We start from the raw sequence: 14919 nt of genomic DNA on the forward strand, positions 1-14919 counted from the left end.
TACCTACTATTTCTAAGTTAAAATTTTTAAAAGCAAAGGAACAAAAAAAAAATTCTCTGTAGCTTTCTATCATCGTATAAATTAAATTCAAATTCTGGGGGTTTTCCATAAATTATATTTTGGCATCACACAAACGGTCACCTTTTTCCATTACATCTCTTTCTAGTTTCCTTAGTGCATCTATGTACAAAGCAATCAGATATTCAAATAAGGGCTAGTGACTCCTACACTTTGTTAGAAAGTTATATTTTTATTACCTCAAGATAAATAGAGAAGCATGAACATAATGCAGAAAACCTTAAATGCAGTAGTTGGTAAAACTTGTGTTGTAATAATTAAACACAAATGTTATCTTTATGTGTAAGTGGACTTGCTTCTCATTACCATCCATAAAATACATGTAGCTTTATGCAATGTTGGTTCCAAAGGCAAGCACACAAATGATAGAAGAATCTTCTGTTCTGGCATGCCTGATAATTTAATCATATCTTAATGTATTGTCATTAAATCTGTCATTTTTTTTTTATTTTGTTCCACAGTTGTGTTAGCATTCTTATTCTTGATTTTTGGCCAGTCTCCTCATGCAGCCAACTTTTCTTCCCCTGAGTCTCTGACTCAAATAATATTGGACAATTTGATAATTGGGTTATTGGTTTCTGCTCCCTTTTGAGGTGTAAATTCTTTGTCTGATTTCATAGCAACAAAATTCCATTTAATAAATTAACTAATAGTAAATTCCATTTTTTTTTGTTAGAAATACGTACAAGCTAAATACATGTATGTCTTCTGATACTTAAATTGCCTTTGTTTTTCCCCACAGAAACTAGTAAAGTGGACTATGTCCTTTTTCAAGCTGCTACAGCGATAATGGAAGCAGTTGTAAGGGAATGGATTCTCTTGGAAAAAACTAGCATCGAGTCACTGCGAACATTCCTTCTAACCTATGTCTTACAAAGGCCTAAGTAAGTACAGAAGAAATACCTATGAACATGTAGGATTCTGCATAAAGTCTGGGTTATCCTTTTGTTTCCAAGGGTAGCAGTGGAAGACGTTTCAACAATAATTTGTTTTCCATTCTTAACACTTAGTTGAATTCACACAAAATGTTTGAAAAATAAATGAGTTTAAAATTTTAATTGAACATTGATGCTCAAAATGATTTGCAAACATATTTTTGCAATGTTGTTTACAGCCTTCAAAAGTACGTTCGGGAGCAGATTCTATTAGCAGTAGCGGTGATAGTGAAACGGGGATCACTAGACAAATCAATCGACTGCAAAAGCATTTTTCATGAAGTCAGCCAGCTGATCAGCAGCGGTAACCCCACTGTGGTAAGCATTTGTTATTTTCTGCTTCAAAATTTAAGCAATCTGTATCAGCAGCATAAGGTATATACTTAGTGACTATAAAATCTTGTATACTTCTCTTATCTAAAAATAAAAATAAGTAATTAAGTTGATACCTATTCAAGCAATCATTTACCAAGTTGGAGATTTTTGAGTAAGAATGTTTTGGGACTAGTAGTAGTATGTGTAGTTCTTTGATACACAATTACACCATATTTCTTAGGGAATAGGTTTCTCTCAATAGCTGCTTTAACTGTCACTGATGGGACAGGTTGGTTTTTTTTTTCCTGTTTCTCTGGGTTTCCTTAATAAAACAGCATGATCCAAAATGGATTTTCCATTAGCTGGCAGGTTCTCTACACACTCTGTTCCCCTTCCATCTGTGCAGTGCTGCACACTCCTGTGGCTCAGCTGTCGGAATAGGCTACCAGCAAGAGGCATAGGCCTCTGCTGTTCTCTGGGAGACGGGTAGGTGGAGAGAAAGGGGTGTGAGGAAGTAAAACGTGGAATGGAAATACAAAACTTACTCTAGATTTAATGTCATACTACTAGGGGTAAGTGTTACCTTCCATACTGAGCTCAAAGTGGAAACAAGGTGTCCAATATCTATCTATGCATTTAGCGAAATTCCGTTTGCTATGCCAGGAGATAAGTTTAGAATAGGTCATAATAGAGGCATGTAACTAGAGATTAAAGAGAGGTGATTTTTCTCCTACCAAATGCAAATCAAAGATTATGTGGATTCCATGCTGAAACTTTTAACTGAAGCTTTTTTTCAAACAAAACAAAGCTTGAGGGAACGGACTCCTAACATTGCTGAGCATTTAGACCAGCAGTTGTACTAGATGTGAGCAGCGAATGTTTAACTCTGAAAATTCGATCAAAATGTACCAGAAGTAATGCAGCTCATGTCATGGTCCTAAAAATAGTGTGTCACCTCTGAGCATAAGTGATATGCCCCCCCAGGGTATGGAAATTTCGGTTACGCTTCTAAACCTTAATTTCACACTTCTAAACCTTAATTTCATTGTTATTTAGCCTAAGGAGAACATTTCAGCCTTTTTGGTTGGGCATAATTTGAATAGAAATTGGTATTTCTTTAGGAGAACAACGTTAAGTTCATGCTTTTTTCCAGGGAACATAGCCGTCTTATTAAAATTGAGTTACAACTGAAATTTTCAAGTTTTTTCCATGCTGATGTGTATGCTTGTGTAGTTTATATGATCTTTCCATAAAGATAAAAAAGTGGAGTAAATAGAAACCTGGATGTTGACAGAGAAGTCCTCTCTGAACTAACTCTTGCACAGTCCAACTTCTGCGGTTGTATTCTGTGCATACACTAATACACAGACACGCTACACTGAACACAGTGTACAGCAAGCTAGGACTGCCAGCTGTAAGTATATCACCCTGGGCTTGCTGCAGAACAGAGCACATTGCAGAGGAGCTCTGGCTGGGGGAAGGGACGATATTTCACTCTCCACCAAGTTTCACTCACTGCTACCATACAGAGACCAAGTTTGGCTCAGCTTTTCATTTCCCTTTATCTACCCCTCTTCACAAGCATTACTTTCTCCATAGTTTTTCCAAAGTATTTGTGCTCAGGTTTTAAGAAGGGTATTTAAAACATCTTTAGTAGATAAAGATGCTTTCTATTCTGGTATGCTAATACAATGTACTAGTAAAAAATGACACATCATGCTGCTGGAACATCTTTTTTTGTAAGGCGCAGTATATCTTTGTTAGTCTTTGGCAGGCTGGTTATAAACACATGCTCCCATGTATGTATGAGGTTTTATATTATAAAATAGTTCTCATTCATAATAATGTTCTTGTAATCTTCTGAGACTTTGCTGCAAGAGAAACTCTGGTACTGGCACAGCTTGATGTGACCCAGGACTGGGCATACACAATAATAAGCAGTCATAAAATTGTGTGTTAGCACAGTAATGGCCACAACTGAGCTCTGAGTGGGTTCAGGGCTTGTATAATAACTCTGAAAGGTTGTATGAAATAATTCATACAAGGAATTATCTACTTATCTTTTCAAATATGGGTGGGTGTTTTTACTAGTGTCCGTGGTCTTCAGCCATGCCCATCAGGCCATGTGGAACCACAGTGGTGCTGCTGCCTTGCTGCCATGTGGAGTCTCAGCAAAGGGTGCTTCAGGGTACAGTATGAAGCTAAGGGAGTGGTACAGCTTTCAAGACCCAAGTTGTGCTGTCAGGACAGTGCCATGCAGTGTCACAGGTGCTTCTGCACTTCACTGGAGAGGTATTTATATTAGTTATTTATAAAAACATGCCTCCACCCAAGTCAAGGAGGAGGCTAGGATATGGGTGTTGGTAGAGATCAGCAGATGTTTTCCAGCCCTCTGTGCCTCCCTGACTCCTTCCACTTTTTTAACACATCTTTCCCGTTATGTGATGTGCACTCTTGCCTCCAGCCTTGTACACTAAAGTTTCAGGAGTCTGTCACACCTTTGTGACTCCCAATTCTCTATGGAGTCTCTCGGTTCCTTTCTGTATCCTTCCCAGACTTCTGCTCCATGTTTCCTCTGGCCTACTGCCCACCCATTTGTGTCTTGCTACCTGAGGTTCACTCCAGCAGCTGAGAAATAACATATGGAGTCAGCAGCAAGTCACTTCATGTTTAAAAATGTTTAAAGCTCTCAGACATGGCTCTTAGCTGTTGATAATGACTTCCTACAGCAGTTTGAGAGAAAGTTCTTTTTAAAAAAGCAAAGTGGTCTCTTGCCTGCTTTCCACTTTCTTTCTCCTCTCTGCTGTCAGACATTCCTGTCAGACATCTGTACTAGTTTTGTGTGTGTTACACTCATGCTTATTAAAATCTTTGGGACTTTTCAGTAACATGTTGTCAGGGTCAAGTCCTGAAGGTTGGTGTAATGAGGAGAACAGCGAATGTAGATGGTACTAAGTCTTTTGCATGTGTCCTTTTGCAGGATTTTATATGCTTAATATCTTAACTTCTTGAGTATTAGTTAAAAATATCTTTAGAAATTGATGTATTTTGAGGATGGAACTTGAATGTATGTTGAGTAATGCTGTGGCAAACTGAGGAGCAAGACTGATCGATGAACTGTTGAGAATGAAAAAATGAAAAGGAGATTAGAAGGAAGAAAAGGGGAGGAATAGTGATGAGAGGAAGAAAGTGGGCAGGAGATGAAAAAGATGGGTTTAGTATTGAGTAATCTCTTAATAGTGGAACACAGTGTACATGTTAAGGAAATAACAGGGCACTAAGGAGAGGTAATACTACAGGGATGGGAAGGATGCATGTTTAGAACCAGGGTTTGAACCTGGAGTGTTGGCTCCTGCTGCCACTTCTCTGCCATATGGACCTTTATGGATCTCGTGGAAGAAACCTCTGTCTGAGAATGGAAGGCAAACTATAGAGGGTCTGGCTGCGTATTAATTTATAAATGAGTTTAGGTAGTAATCCTTTGGGAGGACAAGGATTAGCTTTTCAGTTCCTGGTTTTGTTTTTCCTGGCTCCTCCTGTAACATCGGTACAAGCCATCCTCCTGCTCATGAAGGAGAGTCTGTAATCTCCCCCCAATAGCAATTTCAGGATTTCTTTTCAAAATCTTCATCTCTGGGGGACAGAGCCTCTGGCAGTGGACACAGTGTCATGGGCCACTCTTAAAATACTAAATACATGTTTTCTATCACTGATTTCAAGATTTTGGAGAATTCTGGGGGCCGAGTTCTTCTCAACTATAAATGCCTTCAATTTCTTGGCCTTTTCTTTTTGTGTTAGAATATTCTGCTTTTGCACAGCTGAGGGATTTCGTTTGTCCTTCATCCCTGCCAGAAGGACAGGAATCCTGGCAGCTAAGGTGACTGATTCCCAGGAGGAGGAACTGGTCTGCATGTGAACACAATCAGATGGACTTTGTTTAAAACTGGGCTAGGATATGGGTCACACCTTGATTTCTTCCAGAATATGGGTAGGCAGATGCAGAGGGGTCCAACTGCTGTAGACCTGACATGGGACTGGGAAGCAACAGAAGCTGTGTTTTTTTAAAAGATCTACAACACATACAAGTAGAATGTATTCTAATATAAAGCTCCATACCTGAAGCCTAAATTTTTCTGTATATGCAAGAAGACTTGTCAAGACTTACTGAAAGAGCTCTGGGATCCTAACAGTTCCTTCTCTCTTAAAATCTGTAAATCTGTTGGTCTGTTTCCCAATGTTCATGGTTGGGTTAGAGAGGAGATTCAGATGCTTCAGGTTACCTAAAACTGCTGAGGAATGTTCTGTGGATGGATCTCATTTGAACAGTGGGAAATATTAATAAGCAGAACTCTAGGCATTCATCTTCATTGAAATTAATCTAACAATAGTAATGGCTGCATAGATAACTAGTTACATTTATTTAGCATTTATGGTTCTTATTTCTGTTCTTTAAGAGGAATTTTACTTCTGGATCCCTGTCTAGCTGTTGCTGTCTCATGTGGAAAGGTAGGAGTTGGAGAGGCTCTCATGACTTTTACATTTTGATAAACACGTATATATTATTTTCCCCCCTCTACCCTCAGCTGTATCTTCTGGTCTAATAAAATTATTACCGTGACCTATGGACCTTACTGCCCTTGAGACATGTTAAGTATAAAAAACAGATGGTAAACCAGGATATTTAAGCTGTTTCCTTCATGCTGACGAGTGCTCTATAAAGGCCTAAGTTAGTGTGTTACAAGATTGGTTTGGGAATTTTAGGGATCCAGAAATTACTCCAAATATGAGGTTAAAACTCAGTAATAGAAATGTAAGAGAACTTTAAAACATAAGTATTGTTTTAGTAGTTGTATTAACCAGGGTGACTTTTAAAGCTTTCAGATTTTTCTTTTGAAAGAGAGCCTACTTTACTGGAGATGCAGTACAGCAAGACTCCAGCTTAGTTGCTTAATAATTTTAATATTAGAAATTGATAGCTCCCAGTATTGTCATTTACAATAGAGCTACAGTTTCAAAGGCAGAACTGGGAAGTGAGGAGACGTGATCCAGGGGAGAGATGTGTGCCCCCTGTTCTATGTACGGCATCCAGGACTCTTCCTCAATTCTGCCATCTAATGAGATGTACAGGTGTGGAGGCCCTCACCTGTAGACCTCAGAGACTCACTGGGAAGGAAGAAATGGTGCCTTTCTGTGTGTCAAACCTGTATTTCTTTTATTACTGTGGTAACACACAAATAAACAGGCTTCAGGGGAAAAGCCTCTTTAAGAATTTTATTGACCGTAGCTGCTTGATCTTTAGTCCCTCTTCCTCTCAGAGGTACTACCCTTCTGAATATATATGTTCAGTAATAAACTGGATCTGTGTGGGAATCTACTTAAAAACAGGCTTCTCCCTCCTAACCTTTTTTTTTTTTTTCCTTTAAGCAGATCTGCTGTGGAGCACAGCCATGTAATGCAGCTCATTTGGCAGTATGGCAGGCAGAGGCAGGCAAGAAGGACCTGGAATGAGTACTGGGAAAAGTGTGGGGAGAGGGGACACCTGACCACCAAAGAGCACTTGCCAGGATGATGTATATTTAAAGCTGGGTGATACTGATGGCGAGCTGCATGGCTAGTCTTACTATTCATCATTTTGAATTTAATTGAAAGTTTTGGATTCATTCACGTAGCTACTGTAGGAGTGAAGATTCAACTGGTGCCTTTCAGACAAGAACCTGGAGAAGGATATGTTACCTCTAGATAAATGGTTTTCAGACCTTCACTCTTTTTTATGAGATTACTTGTTTTCCTCCTCCCGATTTCTGCATCACAACTTCTCCTGTCCCTAGAGAAACAAAGAAAAGCATGTTTTGCACCCTAAGCTCCAGCAAACTCTGCCTGGACCTCTTCCATTATTAGTAGAGGCTGCTACTTCCCTTCTCTCTTTGGCCAAAGCCTGCATGCTTCACATGCCACAAGATCATCTTCCTGTGGCCCCCAGTGATTCGCAGAGGAATTGGTTTTCTCTTCTCAGCTCAGCCTTGGGGGTTTCCCTTCCTTGGTTTGCCTGGTTCCCCCAAGGAAGGGAAGCAGGGTCTTGCCTGTTGTGCTGCTGTAGGTGTGGTGTGTTAACCTGGTGCTGCTCGTCTGTCTTTGCACGGTGGCAGAGGGGGAATGGGAGGAAAGGGGTGCGCTGCCTAGCCAGTCCCTTACTGCTGACAGCACAAAACTGCAGCTGTGGGTCCTATTCCTATCATCCTGTCCCTGCTCTACAGCTTTTTTCCACCAGTTGGCTCATTTGGGAAGGAACAAACAGATAAAATCCAGTGGATTCTTCCTGGTGCTTGCTTATATTTCTTCAGAATATATTCTGGTTTTCTTTGGTTGGGAACTACTACTTCAGCTCCTGGGTTCCCTCCCTGCACCCCATTGCAATACTCACAAGTTGAAAAGCTGGAGTGGCCCCAGTTACTCTGTGTACATAATGGTATTTATTTTGGTCCCGTGACCATCCTGTTAACCTTTCCACTTGGAGTTGCAGCTTACATTCTGGGGATTTAGATACTCTGAAAATGTTAGCAAATACAACTGTGCTTATTCAAGGAGGTTAGGGAAGAAGTATATTACCACCTTTATAAAAGGAAGCCTTGCTTTAAACAATTTATTTGATAAAATTACTTTTGACACATTCTCACTACAGAGTTTTATCACCTAGGAGCAGCACAGCAAATTCCACCTCTGATAGATTTACTCTTTCATTTTTCCTGCTCTTGTGCAAGTTAAAATTAGCTGGTTTAGGGATATTATTAAATGCTTCTTGAGGCTTCCCTTTGGTTTCAGTAACAGAGTTTACATTATGCAGATGGAGACAAAAAGTCCTCTAAATGCGTATTCAGGCTGGCAGTGATCTGACGTAACAGGGTAGATGTTATGATTTGCTCTATTCAGGTGAGACCTTTATTCTTTTTAATATACTTACTAATTTTTCTGTAGGTATAAATTACACTTGCAGAAGGCAGGGGGGTTGCTTGATAGTTTAGGTTTTGTAGTAAAATAAATTATTTAATAAAGTCTCTGACAACCTAGCTGTATCTCTGCTCTGAATTTCAGAACAGAGGAAACACTTTTGGTGTTATAGTTCATTCTGCTTCGTCTGTTGGCTTTTCTGCCTTGGAGCTGGTGTACCACATGTCCATTTTTTCCTAAGCTGTATTTGAACTCTTCTTCCTTTCAGATGCTTTGTAACCTAACTACCCTCAAATGAAGCAGTTCACTTATTCCATGGGCAGTCCAGGCACAAGTGTGAAATCCCTTCAAACATTATGGCTTTAACTTTTGTTATAGGGGACATTCCATTTGGAGGAATAAGTTGCATTTACCTTCTGAATCTGAGTTTTATGAATTTTATATAAATGTTGTTTACTGTTAAAATGGTGCATGGTATTTCTGTAGTGTCTGTGTTTTATTAGAGTAATTTAAAAAGAAAACCACTAAAACGATGTTACTACTGGGTGTCTGATTGCCAAGTTAATCTCTTATCACAAGTCCCATTGATCTTCTGTTTGAGCAGCTGAGAGTCTATTTTATGTATAGCGATCTTTCATGAAGTTTATTCCTGGTAATAAAGCTAACTGGGGTGAGTGCCAAGCTATTCTCAGAGGCAGTCCGCTCTCAACAAGAGAAGTATTTTATTTTGTTAGATGGGGTTATTGTTTGGGTATGTACTTGTGGCAGAACTAGTGAAATTGCTAGCAAGTGAGTCAAACTAGGTTCAGAGGTGTACTCTTACTGGTATGAAGCTAATGGCATTACTGCACAATAGACATTCAGATCTGACTTTTAATATGATGCCCAGAATCACGTGCATTTTCTACTTATTACTGTATGGTATTATTAAATCGGATTGTTAATCTCTTCTGTGGCATGGCAAAAACCTTAAAAAAAAAAAAGCACACTACAAAAGAACAAAAAAACCCCTCCACCCTAGAACTTTACATGTATTAAGTGCATTCAATTCTGTTATGTGTAGAAGGAAGTAATTTTATTTCACAGAGCACAACTGTATTGGTTTATCTGAAATTATGTTGTTTTTCAGATTTTTGAAGTCTTTCTTCTAATAGCCTGCATTGTGTTGAGGTACTTCATACCAAACATACAAGTAAATTTAAAAGATGTGTTTCAACATATTAGTAGTAACTTTCAGTAAAGTTACTTTTCAGAAAGTAAAATTTTACTTTTAGTAAAGTTTACTTAAGCTTTATTCAGAGTTTCTGAGATAATACTGTGTATTCAGAAGAGTTCAAGAGATGGCAGGGCACATGTTCTTTTATGCTAATTATTTTGTTAACATTCATATGAAAATGTCAATCTTGCTGCTGTGCACAACAATCTATATAAATTCCTGTAGTCTTATGGCAGTTCTGGGAAGCAGTGGTGGTTTTGTATGCAGCTGTATGCAAATGCTTGACATTGAAAGGACAGGTCTTGATCTGTTCCTTTGCTCTTGTCTGTAAGCTAAACTCCTGGGGGTTGGCACCTACCTTCAAGGAAACCAATCTCAAGCAATCTCCTCTCAGCCTGTTGTTGCAGTAAGTTCTAAATTACTGGCCAATATCTTATCTTGGGTCTTCTCCTGCTCTGATGACCTGGATATACGGGTCTACTTACAATTCCTCATGGATGCAAGGGGTAAGCGCAGATGCAGTGTGACATGGATGTGCCTGTAGTACACACAGTGCCCGTGGGATGGTGAGGGAATGGGGCAGGATTTGCACCCCAGGTATCAAAATACCAAGGTGAAGGTGTTGGCAGGATGCTGGGAATTCAGTGGGAGGGAGGAGAGTGGAGGGATGCAGTGTGCCCTGGTGTTTGCTGTGCGCTAGGCTGCTGGAGGGAATAAAGTGTGTAAATATCTACTAACGTCACACTTCTTCTCCTTTCACGCTCAAAGCAGGTACTGATGCCAGAACTACCTGAAATAGCTCTTACTGAAATCTGGGGGGCAGGTCGCTGCTCAAGCTGCTTTATCAGGCTCTTAGCAGATTCAGTCAGCCTAGCTGCATCCATTGCTGTTTACATCTTTGAAGAGATTTCTGTACCATCAATCATAAAATTTAACCTTCCTTTTGAATTTCTCCTTGAAATCAGGAGAAAAACACACAAAAAAGTCTGGAACACACTTTTATCATGCAATAGCACATTACTATCCAAACAGAAAGGATAAATTATTATATACCATATAAGCAAACTGGAGAAGATGGAAGGAGAAAATGTCTATTATTTCAGCTAATATTAACCATTTGTAATTAAGGTGGGAACAAACTTTTTCTTCCTATAGCTCCTTACCTGTCATTCGAACTTACTGATTGATTTTCCAATAATTGGCAACTGACTGCAAGTGATGGGTAGTCTGTATCACTGCCTTGCTTGTCCTGTGGTGATCTGGATGGTGGCTTGGTGTGAAGATCTTTGCATGATAAAGCAGAAGCAGCTTAGCTTTAGCCAGGCTGTTGTACTATTGTAATCATTAAAACTACATGATAATCATAGTATGTTATAGAGCATCAAACTGTACAGATTTATAATTGCAACTAATGAAGTCCTTACATCATGGCTTCTCTGAGCCAAAAAGTATCAGTGTGTCAGTAATTCAAGCATAAAATAAAAGCCTACATTTTAAAGTATTTAGAGAGCCTTGTGAGACTTCTGCATCTCCTGGCACATAATTAAATTGGGCAGTGTTCTCTGGCAACTTTGCATTATTCCTTTAAAAACATGTATTCTTATCTGAAGCATTGTTCTAGAGCCAAACTTGGGGGGGGGGTGGGGGTGTTTTGTTTGGGGTGGGGTTTGGTTTTTTTTTTTGGTTGGTTTGGTTTGGTGTTTCCCCCCCCCCCCAGATTAATTATTTTCATATAGAACTTTTAATGTTGGATTTAAAACTCAGTGTTAGCCTACACTAATTTTTTTATATTGGATCAAATCTGGATTTCCTCTAAATAAAAAATACTTATTGTGTAAATAGCTTATGCAGAAATTTGGAAATAAAATACTAATATGTTTGAGCTAATTAGAAATATTTCTAAGTTTAGTATAGAACTGGCAAAATTGCATTTTGCTGGAGTTCAAAGGGTGATGTTGTTTTTCACTGGCTAAATGTTGCTTTTATCATACATGATGTGTGATGGTGGTGACTGTAGATGAGAAATAGTCCACTTGAAATCAATAGTTATTTCTTTAAAATGGGAAAGCTTGTATTTAGCAACTGATCAGCAGTATGCTGGTCTGCTGTACAGCTTCACTATATAGTAGAAGAGAAAACCCATGTATTATCACAAAGCCACTACGTTTGATCGTCTGGGACTTATTTAGCAAGTAAGAATGTTAATTTAGTGTATACTGGCTAAGATAACTAGTTGTCTGGGGGGTCAAGGTACTGACTTCAGAGGCATTTCTGAACAAAGATGTTGCAGTTGGTGGGTGGATGGCACTGGTCTCAGCTGTTGTATGAGCTTGCATAAATAGTATCATCTCCACTTTAATCTTTCGGGTGTTCAGAGGTAGTGTGCATATTTCTGTTTAACCCCTGGACACTTGCTGGCATGCATGACCCTTTAACAATTCCTATCCCTCTGTCCATCCCTGGCACCTTGGCTCCAAACAGTCTGGGAGGATAGCCAGTAATTTTGAAGTTTTTTGTTAAGAACGTCTCTTTAACAGAAAGTGTTTTCATTTCTTTGGTATACAGTTTCTATTGTGCTTGTTACAGTAGTGTATGGCACACTTCTGAAGTATTTCTTGCATCTCCACTGTACAATATTTCCTCCCCTTTGAATGTGTTGATGAGTTTAAAAAATATATTAAAACTGGTGTTGATGGTTACTGGACTTTGGCATTAGGAAAAAAAGCTTTTTTTTGTTTCAAAAAACAGCAACAAAGGCTGGAGCAGTGTGTTTCATAAAGGAAAGTTGGCTTTTAAGTTGTGTTTTAGGATAAGCATTTGATTTACCTTACCTTAAATTTTGAGAATGAAAATTATACTTAAACCTTCAGTCTTCATGGAGCTGTTTTTCCAAAATTAACGTGCCTTTTTCTCACAATTTTTATATCGCTTCAGAGACATCGTTCTAATAGAGTAGTTTTAACAGTTCTTTCTGAGGCTTGTGGATGTTGTGCTTTGGACAAAAGTATCCAAAAGCTTTCAAGCATCAGGGCTTTCTGTGTATTACTTTTTTTCTTTTTTTGGGGGGGGAGAGGGAGAAGATGTAGTAGATGGTGTATTGCAGGTGGTGTTTTTGAGTAGCTTTTATCACTTTCGGTGGTATAAATTTAATCATGATCAAATACCAACACGGTAAGTGTAGCAAATGCAAAGAAGGGCCAAAACAAACTTCAGAGTGACCTGAACTATTAGATCAATAGAAATAAGTGGAACCTGAATCTTCCCGGAAACTAAGACCTGTAAAGCCCTGTGCACAGGGAGAGAAAGTAAACAGCAAGGCTGGGAAATGGATTGCAATAAGTTTGATTCCATTTTGTAGTGATGATTGCACAGGTGCTAGCTTTTATATTGCTCAAATACTTGTATTTCTTTTGTAAGAATGGAGCCTGGATGATCCCAGAGGTGGTTCACCCAAGGATCTATACTCCTGAAAGTTTGAGTTGTTCTAGTTTGTGTTAGAAGAAACTGAAGTAACAGTTGTAGAAATATGCTAATAAAATAAGGACAATGTAGGTGGTATTACATTATTGGACATCTTTTAGTTATATTATTCCCCCCTTTTTTTTATAGCAAACTTTGGCCTGTTCCATTTTAACGGCGTTGTTGAGCGAGTTCTCAAGTTCAAGTAAAACCAGCAACATTGGACTAAGCATGGAGTTCCATGGTAACTGTAAACGTATATTTCAGGTAAACTAGTTCTGTATCAATATATGCTACCTGTCTTTCTAAAATTTAAACATTGAGAAGCAGAAGTACTTTCTTGTGCCAGGTGCATTCAGGTACAGTGTGTGCCTAACAGCATTTAATAGGACAAATATTATATTATAAATGCAGATACTGGCTACTTCAGGAAAGTTGATAATGTATTTTTTAAAAAACTTTTATCAAAAAGGTGCAATCCCTTTTTGCCCATTTTATGAATGTAGAGATACAGATCTTTATGTGGTTGGACTCTTTAATTCCTTGGCTACCAATTGCAAACAAAACGAACACTCTGTGGAACAATGATAGTCTTAAATATAGCTTTGGTTTAAAGCCAAGGAGAGCTATGTATTTAAAAATATTATTGCAGATGGTGTAGTCTGGTTGTCTCAGATGTATTGTTTGGCGAGGCAGAAATGTTTTTGTGAAGGCATTGCTTTAAACTGACTGTTGTGGAACAACTTACTGACTTTTTTTCATGCCAAAGACCAACCTTCTACTCCACCAGTTGTTAAAAACTTAACAAGTTAAGTTTTTCTTTTAATGACTAGTATTTATGAGAAGATTTTTTTTCTTATTCTTTACAAACACAATCTATTAAATTTGGCAAAAGAGTGGGGGGATTCTGACTGAGAACTTCAGAATATTTTCTGTATTTTAATGAAAAATAGGGTGAAAACAGAAAATTTGTTTCTCTTTAGAAAAGTATTTCTTTTTAATCAACATTTTAATTAATGACTGAGAGACTCTATTAATATATTGTGTTCGTCCTGACTATAGGAGGACGATCTGCGGCAGATCTTCATGCTCACAGTAGAGGTACTTCAGGAATTCAGCAGACGTGAAAACCTCAATGCTCAGATGTCTTCAGTGTTTCAGCGTTATCTTGCACTAGCCAATCAGGTCTTAAGCTGGAACTTCCTTCCTCCAAATTATATCCTTTTAATGTCAGGCCCTTTACTTCAGCTGACTTGGGTCACTTCTACCAGGTGATAAGTAAAGTCTTTGTGAGGAGAGAAAAATGTAAAAGTTATAAGCCTTGTATTTAGTCCTTGATTTATGTTTTCTTCCATTAGTGCTCTTGGTCACCCCCATGCTTGCTAACAGATGGTTACATACAGAAGCTACTGTTGCTCTTCATTAAAGTTGTAAAGTGTTTTATATAAAAGGCAAAATTAGTTCAGCAGAGCAGCCCCTAGTTACAGGTTGATGGTCTATATGGTTGATGCAGGGGAGAGGAAAAGTGTAATATGCTGCTTTAGTGCAGAACCAAATGGTGAAGAGGTCTAAGCTCTGTTGAATTTTTATGTGAAGATCTGATCTGTCCTACTTTTCTCCCTCAGAGAAGAGGAGGGGGCAGGTAAATACCCCATCATCTAGGAATGTCATCAGCAGCAGCTCAACTGATTCTCCATGAAAGAACATGGTCATATACTAGAACATGTAATAGGTTCTCTGTGGTCTGAAGAAAAAGTATTTGCTAGCTGAGAGAAGAAATGGCGTCTCCTTTTTTTGGCAATACAGAGGTGCCATTGCTTCCATTTTGACATATTTGTGATGTGTGCTGATTATGAAAGTCCAGAGAAAGGTGGAGATGGAAAGTAGAAGAGGAAATGGGAATCAGAAATGAATTTTAGTGAGGAAGAGAAGAAAAAAAGATGCAAAAATGCTCAGCCCAAAAAATGGGCT

At 38.6% G+C, this 14919-nt stretch overlaps 1 protein-coding gene across 1 annotated transcript in view; it reads left to right on the forward strand.

The window, feature by feature from the left end:
• Positions 1-14919, forward strand: part of XPO4 (exportin 4) — an 84194-nt gene that overhangs the window by 27321 nt on the left and 41954 nt on the right. Inside the window, exons 3-6 of the mRNA XM_072850515.1 lie at positions 821-962; positions 1193-1331; positions 13099-13215; positions 14011-14164. Coding sequence (XP_072706616.1) covers positions 821-962; positions 1193-1331; positions 13099-13215; positions 14011-14164 — 552 coding nt within the window. The remainder of the gene's footprint in view (positions 1-820; positions 963-1192; positions 1332-13098; positions 13216-14010; positions 14165-14919) is intronic.

This window comes from Ciconia boyciana, chromosome 1 (assembly GCF_034638445.1).
Source record: "Ciconia boyciana chromosome 1, ASM3463844v1, whole genome shotgun sequence".
Classification (NCBI taxonomy): Eukaryota; Metazoa; Chordata; class Aves; order Ciconiiformes; family Ciconiidae; genus Ciconia; species Ciconia boyciana.